The sequence below is a fragment of the Hydra vulgaris genome, chromosome 08 (assembly GCF_038396675.1).
Source record: "Hydra vulgaris chromosome 08, alternate assembly HydraT2T_AEP".
Classification (NCBI taxonomy): domain Eukaryota; kingdom Metazoa; phylum Cnidaria; class Hydrozoa; order Anthoathecata; family Hydridae; genus Hydra; species Hydra vulgaris.
This window is the reverse complement of record NC_088927.1, coordinates 36,923,887-36,942,500: the sequence shown is the minus strand read 5'-3', so window position 1 is coordinate 36,942,500 and position 18,614 is coordinate 36,923,887. Positions and strand designations below refer to the sequence as shown.

Here is an 18,614-nt window from a genome sequence, read left to right as displayed (position 1 = left end):
GTCCAACTGTTGAATGAACTAATGCCAGCGCACAAAAACGATCTAGCAGGATGGTCTTTTTTAAGTTAGCCTACGCGATTTAAAAAATTCATTTTTTTCTGCTGTTTAAATTAAAATAAAAATAGTCAAAAGAATGCTTTGAATAATTACTAGATAAAATAATTTGAATAATTACTAGATAAAATAATTTGAATAATTACTAGATAAAATAATTTGAATAATTACTAGATAAAATAATTTAAAAAGAAAACTAGTGAAAAAAATCATTTTTCATAAAAGTTGAACAAATGAACAAAAAAATTTTTTGTTGCAATTTAAAACAAAACTTTATTTATTTTTTTGGCATGCCCTTTTTATTACGTTTACTAAAGTTTTTGTGGGCGTGTGGGCAAGCGCGAAAAGACTTGAGTGTAAAAGCGCTGGCTAAATGGAGAAGACTGCTGTTTTAGACAAAATTGTTTAAGAAACCCATAATTTCAATAGCGAATTTTTTTAATTATTGTCAAAATAATATAAAAAAGAAAATTAATTTTACAAATCAAACACAAAATGAATTTAGAGCAATTGATTACTTTTTTAATGATGCTCGTAGTTTGTATCAAGGTACCCCATTTAATATTTTATATTGGTATATGAAACCCTTCCTAGTTCTGCAATTTTCTAAAGTTGTTAAATTTAGTTCCTGTAGTCTATCTTTATATGGAAGGTTTTTGAGATCTGGAATGAGTTTTGCAGCTCTTCTTTGAACCTTTTCAAGTTCTACTATATCATTGATTAGAGTTAAGTTCCAAACTGTTACTGAATATTCAAGATAAGGTCTCACTAGTGTAAAATTTAACTAGATTATTTCCTAAATAAAATGTCCAAATTTAAACAAGTAAAAGTTCATTTTATTAAACTCAGAGACCTTTGCACTTTAGCGACTACTGATTTTACTTGCTCATGCCATTTATTATCAGCTGATATAACTCTACCATTTTAGATCAGCTGATTTAAATATACCTATAAATATATAACTCTCTTTCTAATAATGTTTCTTTAATTTTGTAACTTTCATCTGTGTCGTATTGCTATACTTGTATGATATACTTTTAGTACCAATGTGCATGATTTTACATTTTTCTTCTTTGAGTTTCATTCCCAGATATTATGCCAGTTTATTACTTTATTAATGTCATTTTTGAAGTTGATTTGCTGCTTTTAAAACGATTTCATTATTATCATTAATTAAAGTTAATTTGCTGTCATCAGCAAATAATTTGCATTCAGAAGTTAGCAGGTTAGGTAAATCATTTATGTATATAATAAAACGAAGTGAACCTTAATACAGAGCCTTAATGCACTTCACTAAATACTTCACACCTATTAGATATATTTTAACCCATAATTACTTTTTGTTTTCTACCAATTAAAAAGTGTTTGATCCAAGCTGGCAACTCCCTTTAATGCCATAGGCTGCTGATTTTTTAATTAATTGTTTATGTGGAACTTTTTTTTAGAACATATGGACTAACTTCGTCAGTTCCTAGAGATTTATTTTCATTAGTACTCTGAAAATTAATGTTTTAGTAATTGCATCATTCCAATTCCAGTTTAACACTTCATTAACATTACTATCGAAATAAGGCAACTCATTGTTATTTTCTTTCACAAAAGCTGATTAAAAATAGTTATTAAATAGATTTACAATGACTTTTTTTTCAGTAACTATGTTATTGTTGTCTCTTATTAATTGTATTATGGGTAATCTTCTTTGTTTAGTTTTGACTAAAATAAAATAACTTTTTGATTGGTTTTGATTTTATTTAATAGTTGATTTTCATATTCAGTTGTAAATTTTTTTATAGATCTTGGTATCATCCTTCTAATCCTTCTAATTTATATTCATTTAGTAAATGATTATTTTTAAAGTTCTAAGTCAGTGCCACAGCTTAAACTTTAATTTTATCATTTTTTTAATATTTTCAGGAATGTTTGGTAAGAGCCAGAAATTATTTTTGAACTGAAGGTTTCTTAGATATAAAAGTATTGCATAAATTATCATACTTTATTATAATTTTTTTGTAGCATTTGTCCATAAAACTATTATCTGAAATAAATCTCAAATCAATAATAGAAAAAGCTAGGTTTAGTTTTTCATAATCTTGATTAGCATACTTGAACATTTTTCCATTATATTGTAGATCTTGCTGATTTGTTATCAAAATCCATTTTCTATTTTAGTATATAATGAGCTTGTTTTAATTTGCCCAATTGTGGGTGTATTTGCAAGTCACCCAAGTTTTCATAATTGTTAGATAGAATTAAATCCAATGTATTTGTTGGTTTAAAGAGATTGGTTTGGAATGTTGGTTCATATACATACTGTTGAATGTAATTATCGTTCAAGTTGTCTATAAAAATAGTACTCTTTTTACAGTTCGATTTAAGTATTGTTGATCCATCACCATTCAATTGTATCTCTGGATAATTAAAATCCCCTACGATAATAAGTTTTGAGTACTTATTGCAGTCAATATCATTTTTTGTATTACTTATTATATGGTTAATTGTATGGTTTTTTTTAAATAAACTATTCAGATGATCGGGTCTCACTCTATCAAAATATTTTCAGCTCAAATAATTAGTGAGCATCAAACTTATTCAATTGAAATTAGTTATTAAATTATTTTTGAAATATATTGCAATGCCACCACCCTCTTTGTTTTTCCTGTTTACATTGTAACACTTATTAACACTAATATTAGAACTGTCATTAAACCAAGTTTCACTTCTTAATATAATATTTTAGTTTATTACTTTCTCAGAGCTGTTTAAGTTATTTCGTTCTTGTATTATTGATTTCCTTGCTTGTCTTTTAGCAGTTGTTAAATCTTTAATAATATATATTTTCCTTTTGTATTTCTTATTATCTCTTAATTTAATTGTAGTTAATAAAATATAAATATTTTTACAAATAATGTTTGTTTCTATCATTTGTTTAACATTTATCTTATCTTAAAGCTTCTACCAAATTTGACTATTGGTTTAAAATAGTTATATGGTTTTAGTGGTCCTCAGATTCCCGGGAATTTCAATTTCGGGAATATCGGGAATGAAAAAGCTCATTCTCGGGAACTACCGTTACCAGGAATAAGCTTTGAAATATTCTTTTTCTTTCTAAAACCTGAAAGTTTTTAATAAAAAAATACAAAAAAACAATACAAAGAACTCAAAATTTATGTTTAAAACTACTTTATTAATTTATTTCGGAAATAACATTTAAGAAAAGAAATAGCATTGATGTTCTCATCACAAAGACGAACTTTGCTCACAAGAATATTTGCAAACTTTGCTCACAAGAATATTTTCTTCTGAAAAATGACGTTCTGCAGCTACTGATGCTGCTTGTATTGTCTTCAGTCCCTCGAAAAGTCTATCCAGAGTTGGTGAGCGTACTTTTGTCTTCGCATACATCTGTCACTCTTTTTTGCAGTCAATAACTTTGCCCGCCTCCTTTTTGGTGACCTCTCTTGAAGCTTTCAAGGCAAGTGTCAGTTGCTCAACTAAACTTCTTTGAACCTGCTGTGATGTTGATGCTGATGGTTCTTCTTGCTGTTCAGGTTGTTCCACACAATCATTATTTTCAGTAGAAGATTCTTTCCATCAGTTTCACTGCAAGTTTGCTCATAGCTGCAACAGTCGATGTAGCAAAGTGATTTGGCCCATTGATGCTGTTGATGTTGTGCAAGTAAAGGATGAGTGATTGATGAACGTCATGTCTGCGTTTGTTGGTTTTCTCTTTGATAGCCAAGAAGATATCCTGCGAGAGCTGATGATTATGCATTTCTGAATTGTCCAAGAGAAACTTGATAGTTGTGTTGCAATCGATGAGATTTACTGATTTCTTTGACAAGAATTGAATTGCCAACTTCCCTGGACTCAGAACTTCTACCAGCTCCTCCAATTTTTTTGAGTCGATATCTGCCCATAAGTAGGTTTTGTCAATCTTCCTGTGGTTCAGAGCTTTCTTCACAGGTCCAAGTAACTTCAAGAACCTTTCGCAAGCATCATGAAGGCTGCCCCAATGAGTCTTTGAATCTAACTTCAGCTTAAGTTCTCTCCCGTTGTTCATCCTCTTAACAAATTTTTGAAGAACTTCATTTTTGACCGATGATCGATGGAAGAGGCTCATGATTTTTCTCAATTTGGTGATCGTTGATTGATAAGCGAAAACCATTTGAAGTGAATCAGCTTCCTCTTTATCGTCTGATTCTGTGTCCTTGCTGGCATCAGGTACATCTTCATCAGGTTCATCTTTATTTCCACACTCAACAAAAAAGACATCGTCTTCATCCACTGGAGCATCTGCTGACTGTTTCTTTAGATAAAGAACTTTAGTAACACCCAGATGAGTTCCATGATCGCTGCACTGGACGTATTCTGATGCGATCATAGAACCAAATGATATCATAGCGCTCGCACCATCACCAGAAGTGCCAACAATGTGTTTCTCTGGATCCAAGCCAAATTCCATCAATCTTGCTTCGAACTCTTAATAAGAAAATAAAAAATAAAATGATTAGAAACCTAAAAAAAGAAAAAAATTATAATATCAACTTACTAGTTTTTTGATGTTAAGAGCAGCGTCCTATGGTTCAACCGAATTGTAAATTTCAATTTAGAACCAAATATGAGAAAATTACCACACAACCGAAAATATTCACGAAAAAAATTAGAACCAAAATAATTTCAATCGAATTTTCGATCGAAAGTCGTGAAATAAAGTTTTTAAATTAAATTAAAATAAAAAAAGATAGGATTTTGTAATTCGATCCAAATTTTTTCAGTTGTAAAATTTGGTTCTAAAACTTTCGCCGCAAGAAAGGATTTTGTAATTCAATCCTGCAATGAAACTATACTTTTTGGTTCTAAATTTTTCGGTTGTAAAAAATTTTGGTGATATTTTCGAGGATAAATATTTTTGGCTCTATCATGTGACGCGTTAAGGGCAGTTGCACTTCCATAAATTGGAACCATGCCCAAATTGATTTCTTTATCAACACCATTTTCAAAATAATGAAGATTAATGTTCAAGAAACGTCGCCCTGCAGTAGAAGTCCATTCATCAAGGGTTGTTGAAAAGAAATTTCCTTCAGCCAGTTGAGTTTGAATCCACAATTTTATTTTAGCCTTGATGTCTTCATGAAAACCTCTAACAATCTTTGCAACACCAGTTCCATTCTTTGGGAAGTTTTTCGTTGGAAACTTCTCTTTCACATGCTCTGCTATTAAATCTGAGTTGACAATCTGTTCGAAGTTCAATCCATTTAAAGCAGCTTCTTTAGAAATGGTTTCCTCAAATGATGCTCTAGTAAAATCTGTCATCAGCTTTTGCCTCTTTACTGGAGGATTGTCAGTGCTCCTTGTGCTTGGTTGAGCTTGGTTGCTAGTTGTCTGTCTAGATTTCAATGGATCAAGTATCTGATGAACACGCTTTAGATGTTCTATCAAACCCTTCATTGAACCTCCAGCACAATTGAGAACAGCACTAGACTTTCGATTGCCCAAGTCTACGTCACAGCGTGCTTTATCTTTGTTGCCCGTTTCCCTTTTGAAGTGCTTCCATACAAAAGACATGCTATTTAAAATTAAAAGATAAGATATGAAGAAAAAAGAAATAAAGAAAAAAGTAAAGAAATAAAAAGAAAAAGATTTAGAAAAAGAAATAACATAATATGTTCTATATTTAACTTTGATAATTTGTCGAAAATAACTTTTTCACTTTCTTTTAAAAAAACTTGCACAATGCACTTTACGCTTTAAAAAATATTGAATAACTAATTACTTTTTAATTTTACACGTTTTTATATTGCAATAATTGCACCACCAACTGCAGGTAGACTTTAGAGTAAAATTTATGAAGATTCATTTTGATACATAGAATTGCAGGTATATTTAAAGATTAAAACTTTTTTAACACCTGTAAAGTGTATTTCCAGGTATAAAAAAAGTTTTAAATTTTAATTATACCTGCAATTACAACTATAAACTTTAAATATACCTTTAAAAAATGATAATCAACATATTTGTATTTAAAAAAAATTCCCTGGGAATTTCTCTGAAAAAAAAAAAGGGAATGGGAACGGGAATTAACTAACGAGATTCCCGGGAATTACCGTTCCCGGAATTCCCTTGAGGATCACTATATGGTTTTTTGACAAACTTGTTACATTACATAAGCATCCACAATGATACTTCTCATATTTTAAGTTAAAAGTAAGATTCAGTAATTTTAGTGAACCTAATAAAAAATACAGATAAAAAAAATCAATAAAATAATTTTTTAAAACAATTTTATAAGATAATAATTTAACAAAACAAATTTTACTTTGGTGTAGACCACTGTAAAATCTAAGTTGATTGAAAATTAGTTTTTACATTACATTTACAGACAATTGTTAACTTCAGTAAATCTTTTTTTTTTTTGGCTACATAATATCCACATTATTATTATGCAATTTGTCCATGGCTATATAAATTTCCATGGCTCTTTAAATCAACTTGGTCAGTTTGTTCATTTCTTGCACTGGAAGTAGTTGAAGCTGTAATTCTTGGTTTTGGTGGTGCAGTTGGTATAAGGCTGAACTTAATACATTGAAATATAGATGGAGGAGTAGAGGATCCCTCCTTACCATAAACATTTTTGTTTTGAAATTTAAAAGACAATAAGTGCATTTGGTAATCTGTAAACAGCACAATTTTTTTTGTCAGTTAAATAATTAGTAGAGCAAATAGTAACACTTCAAAGCATTCACTTTAAGCAACACTTAAAAGGCATAATCAATTCTGTCATAGGAACTAATTTATTTTTTTAGTAAAAATCTACATAAACTGCGCGAACAACCTTTCACAAAGTGTTCAGAACTAATCTGTCTCCAGTTTTTTTTATGTTTTCTGCAATTAAAAGGCCTTGGTATTAAATAGCAGTGGTTAATAAGTTTTATAATTTTTTTTAGGTTTGTCAGGTTGGAATTCAAACTGTTCTTAATGCGCAAGCATATCTTCTCTTTTATATTAAAAAAGATGGTATAAAGGTATTTAGTTACAATTGTGAGTAATAATAATGCTAATATATTTTTTTTAACTAACTCCCAACAAGGCTGCAAGCAACCACTATTAAGTTGGGAAATACTAGAAAACAGTTGACAGAATATTTTAAAAGTTGAAGGTTGTATGAATCAGGATAATGGTAATCAAGATAATATTAAATGGTGATATGTATTGTATATATAAATATATATACATATACATATACACACACACACACACGCACACACACACACACACACACACACACACACACACACACACACACACACACACACACACACACACACAGTGGGCGACCAAATTATTAGTTACATTTGCAAAAAATATCATATTACAATTATAAGCTTTTTTACGTATTCTTATGTTAAATTTTTATATAAATCCTAATATAAAATCCTAATATTATATCCTTCTTGGCATACTTTAGATGCAATTCTTTACATTTGCTTTTAATTCCTGATCACTATGCCAGGGATTAATTTGTGAATCTATGAGAATTTTTTTGTTGGTTTAAGTATCGTGCCTAATTATCTGCTTTAAAAGTTCCCAGGTGTTCTCTATTAGGTTTAAGTTGGGAGAATTGCCAGGCTGTGGTAAAACAGTAACATTTTTTGACTCTAAATATCTTGTCACTGATTTAGCTTTATGGCATTAAGCAGAATCATGCATAAAGATGCATTTGTATGGATCAGGAAACCAATCATGTAACTGAGGAAATAATTTGGTAGCTAATACTTTTTTATATTTATCCTGGTTTTTCATCCCTTTATATAAAGAAGGCTACTGCCCTTATCACTTGCAAATGATCACACCATCACCTTTAGAGGGTGTTGTACCGTCTCCATCGTCTGGGTTATATTTATCTTCTTTCCTTTGTCTAACAAAAGAAAAATTATCCATTAATATTTCAAATTGGGACTCATCTGTAAAACACACCTGAAAACAAATAAAAATAATAATATAAAAACTCATATAAATGTTTTAATCAGAAATGCTGTTATAATAAACAGTTAAATAAGTATTTACTTACATTTTCCCAATCTTCAGCAGAGATATGTTGATGTTGTTTAGCCTAAGTTAAGCGTTTTAATTTTATTGCTGACGACAGGTATTTTTTTAATCAAGTTTACCTTAAATTCTGCTTACTGTCATCACAGAAACTTTAACTAAGTTTGCAATTTTTCTTTGGGAGTGATTTTAATGTTTTAATGAAGCAGATATTACTGAAGTTTTTTTGTTTGATATATCTTTAGCTTTTCCCTTTTTTAGGCACTAAGGTTCAAATATTTTTAGTTAAAATTACTAATGGATGTATAAAAATGAGTCAGAGTCACAAAAACACCAAACAGTTGACAAAAGTTTCATTTATTATGCATGCATTGTCACGCAAATAATAATTTTGCAAAGGATATGCAAAAAGACATATTTCCCAAGTTTTTGCATATTCTAGCTTATCATTGCTAAAGATTGCCACAATTATTTACAAATGTTACAACTTCATAAAAAAGATGTAAAAAACTATTATTGGTATTAAAATCTTTAAGAATGTAAGAGTAGAAGCAAATTCATCATTTAAAATCAATGTTTAAGTGTAGCTTTTGTGAAAAAACAAACTGTAACTAATAATTTGGCCGCCCACTGTATGGAAACACAAATAATTAGCATTAAATTACCAGCTGATGTTAGTTTAAAATAATAGTTTAAATAATAGTTTATGTTAGTTTAAAATAATAGTTTAAGTAATAGTCTATGTTAGTTTAAAATAGTAGGTAGTTTAAAACAACTCTTGCGCACACAGATTTTTATTTAATTAAAAAAAGAAAGTTTGATTATATCCAAGTAATTTAATTTGAAAAAATTATTTTTTTAAAGTAATCAGTTTTTAAAAAATATCAAATAATTTTTATAAAATATTAAAAAAATTTTAACTGATTACTAAAAGAAATCGTTTTATGAAATGCTACTATAACAATTAATTATGTTACATTAAACAAAGTTTTAACTAAAAATGTATTTTCAAATATATGTTTCACCTGGTTCTTTAATTGATAAAAAAAAAAAGTGCAAACGTGTTATTGATAATTTTAAACTTATTTAAAAATAATTTATTCATTGCAATAATTTTGCAATTGGCAGAAAAAGCTATGGGAAAACAAAAATGAAAAATTTTTGAAAAATGAAAAGTTAAACTTTTAATAGTCAAATAAAAAAAATAATAAAAAAACAACAACAACAACAACAAAAGCATATTTAGAGGGAAACATTTTCTGCGTTATGTACAACAATTTCAAATAATAATCAAAGTCAACGATGTTAAAAAAATAATTTCACATTCCATATCTCTGCTCATTCAAATCATTTTAAAAATTGGTAATGTTAATTACTTAATAATAATATTATTAACTCTCGTGCCCAGATCTTGTGATATTATTTAAACTAATACTTAGTACTAAGATGACAATATAAAAAAAACTAATATAAAAATTACTGTTATACAAAACCAGATTTTTACTAAATATCTATATTTAAAAAAAAAATCCTTTCATAGAAAAAAAGTGCTAACGTGCAATTAGTAATTTTAAATTTATCTATAAATTATTTATTCATATATTCATTCAATTATTGCAATTTGCGGAAAAATCTTAAGAGAAAATAAAAAGATTTAAAAAACAAAAAATAAAGTGACTAAGTACAGTTTAAAGAAAAAGTGTTCTTAGTTAATTACAGTTATTAATATATACTATATTATTAATAAAAAAATATAATAAATATTTTTATTAAAATAACAAAGTAAGTTCAAACTTTAATCACTCATGAATAAAAAGATTTTCACCTCCATTAAAATGAGAGTAATCTTAAATAAGTGTTTACGTCATATATAATATTCCTAATCAAAGCGAATTTAAGTTTCATATCATAAACAATAAAACCATTTTAAACGCATTTTCAAAATTTAAATGATTTTATAAAATTTTAGTAAAAGTATCTTCCAAATTACATTCTGATTATTTGTCCTCTTTTTTCAAAACTCAGATTTTTTTTTGACCAGTCAACCATGACTGGCATAAATTCATTTTGGTAGATCAAATAAGCAATTTTAGTCGTTTTGGCCGATTGTTGACTGTTGACCAGACGTTATTTTCCATGCTGATATATATATATATATATATATATATATATATATATATATATATATATATATATATATATATATATATATATATATATATATATATATATATATATATATATATATATATATATATATGTAATTAAATATAAATATATAAATATTTTAAATTGTATAAATATATATATATATATATATATATATATATATATATATATATATATATATATATATATATATATATATTTATACGATTAAAATATTTGATCCACGATAGAATGTCAGAAATTTGTTTAGTAAAGACTCAAAGACCTTGCTAATAATAGAGAGAAGGCTGATTGGACGATAGTTAAAAGTTGAGTTGAGTCAGAGTGTTCTCCAGAGTTTTTAAAAATTGGAACTACAGATGTCATATTCCTGCAGGCACAAAAAAAGTATTCAGTCAAGCACTTATTAAATAGTTTAGAGAGAATTTAAGACTGTTCTTGAGAACCTTTTGTGAGGCTATGACAGGAATGTCATAACTGTAATGTCTGCAACATAAGCCATAAATGATTTAAATTGAGAAATAACTTTAAATGTCTAACAATAGTAGGAGGAGTAAGGCCATTAGATTCAAGAGTAAAATCAGATGAAAAGTTGTTTGCAAATAGTTCTGCTTTATTTTTGAGTTAATAAAATCAGACCCATGAATTAAAGACAAAATGTTCCTCTTTGGTTCATAATGTTGAAGTTTTTTCAAAAGTCTGTAAAACTTTCTCAATAAGATTTAGTAAACTGGGAATAATGGAGCTTAGCATAAGACAGCACTTTTTTACATTGCTTTCTTGCAATAATAAAAAGGCAAAAAGCTTGACCTGTTTGAATCCAGGAGATTACATTGGAGGCATATTTATCAATGGAAAGATAAAAGATACCATCCCAAGGGCTGTGATAAATTAAATCAGGAAAAGAATCCCAATCACCTTTAAGACAGCAGCAAACAGTGCAATAATATGTGAGTCTGAAAAAGAAGTACATGCACCTAAAGGAAAACGATGAGAAATTGAACACAAGCTAAAGTTAAATACAAATCAAGAGGCAAAGATTAGTGATTAGGATTGTCCAGAAAATACAAAACACGAACTTAAAAAAAACTATTCTGTATTTCTCAATCTCTTACTCAAAAAAAAAATTATTTTAGTAAGAGATTGAGAAATACAGAAGTTATGACATTTAATGCCAGCAGGATCAGCGGGGTTAGAGCTAAGCCATTCAGAGTGATGAGCATTAAAGTCACCAATAACAACAATATTGGCAAAGAGATAAAGAGAAAGGGTTTGGTCAATATAATCATAAATAAAAAAATGTTTAAAAAAATGCAGTCTTGAAAAGAAGAGCAATAAAAAGCAAAGAATGTATAAAAACATAAATTTCAAATAATAATGATATATTTTTAGAATGCATCAATGTTTATGCAGCCCCGATCATAATCCTGGCTCCAGCCCCAACTATTATTTACTAAACCCGGCCACAGGTCAAATATATATATATATATATATATATATATATATATATATATATATATATATATATATATATATATATATATATATATATATAGATACACACACACCTATAATATCACTTATGGGGACAGATTTTACAAAAAAAAACACTTATGGGGACATTTACATTATCGGGGACATTTTAGTGTACCTGTTAATTTTTTGTCCCCATAAGCATCGTTTTTTTGTAAAAAAATGTCCCTGTAAACAACTTTTATAGAGAAGTAAAAGTACATACATCAACTATCAAATAGCCTGACTCGCAGTGAGAGTAATCTTACATCAACTGAAGGTTTGGTTTGAATCAGCATCAAGGTCAGGCTTAGGGTTAGGGTTACCGCAAGGATTAAGTATGGTTATATTACTGTAATTAATCATATTTTTAAATAGCTGAAAAAAAAAAGAAATATAATATATAATAAATAAATAAAAATAAATATAAAAAACATTTTTATAATAAAAAAAATAAATTTAAATATGTATAAATAAAAATAAAAATATGATAAAAATTAAAAAATGATTATATTTATGATAAAAATATATAGAAAAAGAAAAAATGGGAACAAATAAAACATGTCCCCATAAGCGCCGACTAGGAGTGTATATATATATATATATATATATATATATATATATATATATATATATATATATATATATATATATATATATATATATATATATATATATATATAATATACAGTACTGGTCATAAGTTTAGAGCCACCCCATTTTTTTTAGTTTTTTGCAGATTATAAAGCCATAAGCCAAAATAATATATTACTGAAACATGAAAAGTATATTGTTATAACATTTTAGTATCAAAATGAGTATTAAAATATTAATAATGAGTTGGTCCATCTTTATTTTTAATTACTTCAGCCAACCGGGCTGGCATAGTGTCAACAAGCTTCTTGCAATTAACAGCAGTAATACTAGTCCAAGCAACAGAAATAAAGTCCCAAAGTTCATGTTTATTACTAGCACTTTTGCCTGCACAGCGGCGATCAATTTCATCCCACAAATTTTCTATGGGGTTCAAATCCGGTGACTGGGGTGGCCAGTGCAAGACTTGAACACCATTAGCAGCTAGAGAATCTTTAGCCACTTTGGATGTGTGCTTAGGATCATTGTCTTGCTGAAAGATCCATGGAAAAGTTGCAGGAAACAATGCTGTTGCTGAAGGTAGCAAATGCTTTCGCAAAATATCTCTATACATGGCACCATTCATGATTCCTTCCACCTGATGCAAGTGGCCCGGCCCAAAAGATGACATACAACGCCACACCATGATGCTACCACCACCATGCTTTACAGTTCCCTGCAAACATTTCGGTTTATATGATTCATTTTGACGACGCCAAACGAAAATACGTCGAGAATCATTACCAGCTAAATTAAATTTGGACTCATCAGACCACAACACCGTTTGCCAATCAGTAACACTAAAATGCAAAAATTTGTGTGCAAATTTGAGACACTTCTGCTGATTAATTTTGGAGATTAAAGGCTTTTTAATAGCAACACGATCATTCAAACCTTGTTTATTCAAACGACAACGAACAGATTTTAAAGATATTAAAGGTCCACCAACATCATGCCACTGTCGAGACAAAATTTTGGAAGAAAGGTGACGATTTGTTAGGGCCAGGCGTTTTAATGTTCTATCTTGACGTAAAGTTGACATTCTAGGACGGCCACGTCTGGGTTTGTCCGTGAATGTATTTGATTCCAAATTATATGCATTTTGTACAGCATGGCGACTTTTTTTCAATTTTGTGGCTATATCATTTAGGCTTAAGCCACTAATTTCCTTCAAAGCCACCACCTGGGCCCGAACAGTTGAATCATGGCTTTTAGCTTTGCCCTTTTCAGAAAATATTTTCACTTAAACTCTAAAATAAAAACGAAAATAACATTAAATACATTATCTAACTAGTGTTCACATTCCAAAAAGTAGCATAAATAACAACTGAATTAACCAAAACATTGATACCAATACATCATAAAGTTACCAAAATATGTTAAAATGTTCAAAAATTGGCTATAATATTAAAGAACTCATGAAAATCAATATTTATATTTGGTTTAATACACAATTATTCATGAATATCAATAGATTCGTACCTTGTCAAATTACTATATGCATTGTTATGCTTATAATGTTAACCTCACCATACTTATGCCGCAAAATGATGAAAAAAACAGGTGGCTCTAAACTTATGACCAGTATTGTATATATATATAATTATTAGCATTAGCTATTATTTGCAAATGCTAACAATAAATATACAAATATCATCATGATTGTCACAATCAATCTCATGAACATAATCATCATCATCATCATCATCATCATCATCATCATCATCATCATCATCATCAAAAGCTAAAAGGATCAAGAAAAAAATACAAATTTTTATTAGATATATTATTTAAAAAAAAAAGAAAATTCTATAGCTTCAAAGAATTTTTTTTTTTTTAATAATCTTGTTTATGTAAACAATTCATAAACTTTTTTACTTTTTTAATGATTTTATTTTTTAAGCATGGAAATACAACCATGAGCTGTTCTAACTTAACTACAACCATAAGCTGTTCTAACCTAAATACAACCATGAGCTGTTCTAACCTGAATACTGGTAAGTGATATTTATGTTAATAGTTTATTCTTTAAATCAAAGTTAGTGTTTAAATCAAAGTTTAAAGTTTATAAATTCTTTTTTTCTCAGGTAATGATCTTCAAAAGAATGACTTAAATGATCTGTCTCATAAGAACTTGAATGGAAACAAAAATGAAAAACGATATCAAATTTCCATTGATAAAGAAAAATATTCAGCTAATCAATTAGAGAGGAAATATAGTGGCCTGCAGTTTTTAAATCAATCGTATTCATATACTAGTAGTTCTAACTCAAGTGCTTCTCCTTCTCCAGTTTATTCAGATCGAAACACAGTAAAAGAAGAGCATTCAATAAAAAGTAAACAACCAGTAAAAGATAAAATAAACCATGAGCAATTAGTAAAAAAAATAGCATTAAATGATGAAAGAATAAATAATGAGCCATCACCAAAATGTTCAAGAAATGATGAAGTACACGATTACCAAGCAGTAAATCAGAAAAGTTTTTTACAAGATACTAAACAGTTGAAAGATACAAAATCAGTTAAAGGTGAGCAATCAGCAAAAGATGAGCTACTTGCAGAGGATGGACAAGCAATAAAAAATATTTCTTCCAAAACTTATGAATGTAATTCTTCAGACTTTAACAAAAATATAGACACTTTTTTGACAAAAGAAAACCCTGTTAGTACACCCACTGAAGTTTCTTTTAATAAAAAAAGTTTATTTTTACCTTTATCTGATGCACACAACCAAAAAATGAAATCAAAAGCATCTCCTACATATCGTTTAAAACTTTTTAATGGGAAATATTTCAACCGAAAAAAGTTTGCTGTTTGGTCACCTATTACAAAAGCAACAATCCACCAGAGAATAATCATTAATAAATATTCATCTGATCCAGATCTTGATCGAAAAAAAGATCAAGGCTAGTTATTGTTTTAAAATAAGTTAGTTTTCTTTATTTTATAAAAATGTTTCTTATTTATTTTTACGTCAATTTAGGTGTGGAATCATTAAGACGAAAGAATTCTGTGGTAATTATAATATTAAAGTTCATTTTACATTCAAAACACAAATATATATATATATATATATATATATATATATATATATATATATATATATATATATATATATATATATATATATATATATATATATATGTATATATATGTATATATATATATATATACATATATATATATATATGTATGTATGTATGTATGTATGTATGTATGTATGTATGTATGTATGTATGTATGTATGTATGTATGTATGTATGTATGTATGTTAGGGGTGGTGCTAAAAATAACTTTCTTTGAAAATGTCTGCTAACACCCCCTAAATGTGTTTTATATAATAAAATAATAATGAATTTAAAAATTTTTTGAATAAGAAATATTTTTATGGGTGCCACAAGACCCTTAAACATCAAACAGGTCCCTAATATTATCAAAAAAATAGTTTTTTAAAAGTACATCATGTTAGGTCTCAAAAGGAGCGAAATTATATATAAATTTTAAAAATAATCATCATTTTATAAAAAAAGTTTAGAAAAAAAAGTTATAATAAAAACATTTAGTAAAAATGCATATTTTTAGTTTTAAGTTTTTAGTTTTAAAAATTGAAATCTAAAATTTTTTATATAATTTTGCTTCTTTTGCTTTTTTTGAGACCCAACATGATATACTTTTGAAAAACTATATTTTTGATAATATTAAGGACCGGTTTGATGTTTAAGGGTCTTGTGGCAATTCTAAAAATATTTTTTATTCAAAAATTTTTTAAATCCAGTATTATTTTATTGTATAGAACACATTGATGTCAGCAGACATTTTCAAAAAAGTTAATTTTAGTACCACCCCTAATATATATATATATATATATATATATATATATATATATATATATATATATATATATATATATATATATATATATATATATATATATATATATATATATATATATATATATATATATATATATATATATATATATATATAATATATATATATATAAATATATATACATATATATATATATTTTATTACGCGGTAACTTGTATTTAAATATATATACAAACTATAAGTCTGAACTTGATATCGTTTCCTGAATATAGTATTATTAAAACGTATACATATAATAAAATAATAGTAAAATATGATTGTTCATCGAGCACCACTATGCAACTCCCCTAACTCTAACTCCCTCTCTAGACCGACTATCGCTGAGCACCACTATGCAACTCCCATCTCTACACGACTACCATATGCAACTCTATTTTATATATTTCTCGGACGCTAGATGCATCCCAGTTCATAAAAATAGTTGTTTGATGAACATCATTTCTTGGTGTTTATGCCAAACATTATATGCATTACTTAACTCAAGCGTTCTGCTTGGTTGGTTTCTTTACAACCTTTGTAACATTACTCACAGATTTAGGAAACGTCCGTCCCTGGACTAAATATATTATTAAAAAACTGCATCACTGCAAACCGACATGTTTATCGATTCCATTGAGAAAAAAAAACGCATTACTATTGTACAGCAACATCATCAAAACTCGTGATATCAACATATAATTCAGTATCATAAAGCAACCCCAAAAATTAAACCCATTATTATGCTAAACAGCGTCATCACGAAACAGCAACATAAAAATCATTGCTAAACAGCATCATTGCAAAACAGCAATATAAAAAATCATTGTAATAAAACATCATCATAAAAATCATTGCTGAACAAATCATAAAAATCATTATGCTAAACAGCGTCATCGCAAAACAGCAACATAAAAATCATTGCTAAACAGCATCATTGCAGAACAGCAACACAAAAAATCCATCATAATAGATCAGCATCATAAAATCATTACTAAACAGCATCATTGCAAAACAGCAACATAAAAAATTATTGTAATAAACTATAGGAAACATCTTCGCCGTAGGAAACTCATGGTGGTTGGGGCGTCTCAATTCCCATCCAGGACTCTTGGTCAAAGATCCTGCCATTACCATAGACTTTCAATACTGAGGACGAAACAACACCAATTGATTGAACCAATTTTTCATCCAGTCAGAAACACCATTCAATGAGTTCTTAATGGCTCCACCAATGGCTTTAATGATTTGGCTTCCTCCACCTACTATAGCTTGTAGGGCACTGCCTAAAGCCGTACCAATACCTGACAAAACATCACCTCCATTGGTTTCACCAATTGTTTTTAACGTCTGTAGTGTCTCGTGAGAATTAGACATTAGTTGTAAAACTATATACGGCGAGAGTTGTTGGGGTTTATTGATTACTATGTCCTTGCTATAGCTTCGAATGCGGGGAATTGGTTTGGTTGACATGGGCAAAATATCGTCTAGCTGGGTCTTAACAATCTTAACTCTTCCGTAGGCAGATACCTCATACATGGTGTTTAGTTTTGGATTTTGTAAGTAGGTATGTTTAGGTCTGAGGTTACAAGGGATTTGAGGAATGGTTCTTATTAGCTTCCTATTGCTAATTTCCAAAAAATAAGTAACATTTGAATTCGGTATGGTGATAGGGAAATGCTCAAAGCATAAATTCCCTATTTTCTGGGCATAGCTTATGACATATTTAGTATAATTTACACACGTTGACAGCAACAGCGCATCTCCTGCTAATTCAACAGTGACACCGGAGGGTTGGTGTATTCATTTTGCTGGTGTTGTTGGAAATTGAGTAATCATACATCAGTGAATACAGGAGCTTTCGGTTTGTATAAAGCACATTTGTTCCCAAGCACTTATCATGCTCATTCTCTGGGGATGGTAATATTTACTTCTAGAATAGCCGTAGAGTCATTTCCTAATTTCTATGAATAATTAGCTGCAGCAGATTTGTATTGCTGAAATATATCCTCTGGGAACGTGGGATCCTTTAAGAGCATTCTGTTATCCAGAGTAAGTAAGTTGCCTTTCTGTTCCGTTAGCTATAGTGTATAGAATATATATTTAAAGCACCTCCAACCTTTAGGTTTCTGATTAGGATGAATTCTCCTATTAGCTCAATAGAGTATGTGCCTAACTTTTTCATAACTTCTTCATCATGTTTAGTGGTTTTCCAGACAATTACCTGCCATTCACCAGGCATACATCAATGCATGAAATAGTAGTATGGGCTCTTGGTGAAATATTGTTCGACTATTACAGACCATCCAGTAATTTGTCCTTCATATATTTTC

General features: G+C 28.6%; 1 protein-coding gene across 2 annotated transcripts in view; it reads left to right on the top strand.

The window, feature by feature from the left end:
* Positions 1-18,614, top strand: part of LOC100204626 (ubiquitin carboxyl-terminal hydrolase 42) — a 182,965-nt gene that overhangs the window by 89,869 nt on the left and 74,482 nt on the right. For both annotated transcript variants that reach the window (XM_065803605.1, XM_065803606.1), the window contains exons 10-13: positions 6,999-7,076; positions 14,318-14,411; positions 14,502-15,320; positions 15,398-15,429. In XM_065803605.1, coding sequence (XP_065659677.1) covers positions 6,999-7,076; positions 14,318-14,411; positions 14,502-15,320; positions 15,398-15,429 — 1,023 coding nt within the window. The remainder of the gene's footprint in view (positions 1-6,998; positions 7,077-14,317; positions 14,412-14,501; positions 15,321-15,397; positions 15,430-18,614) is intronic.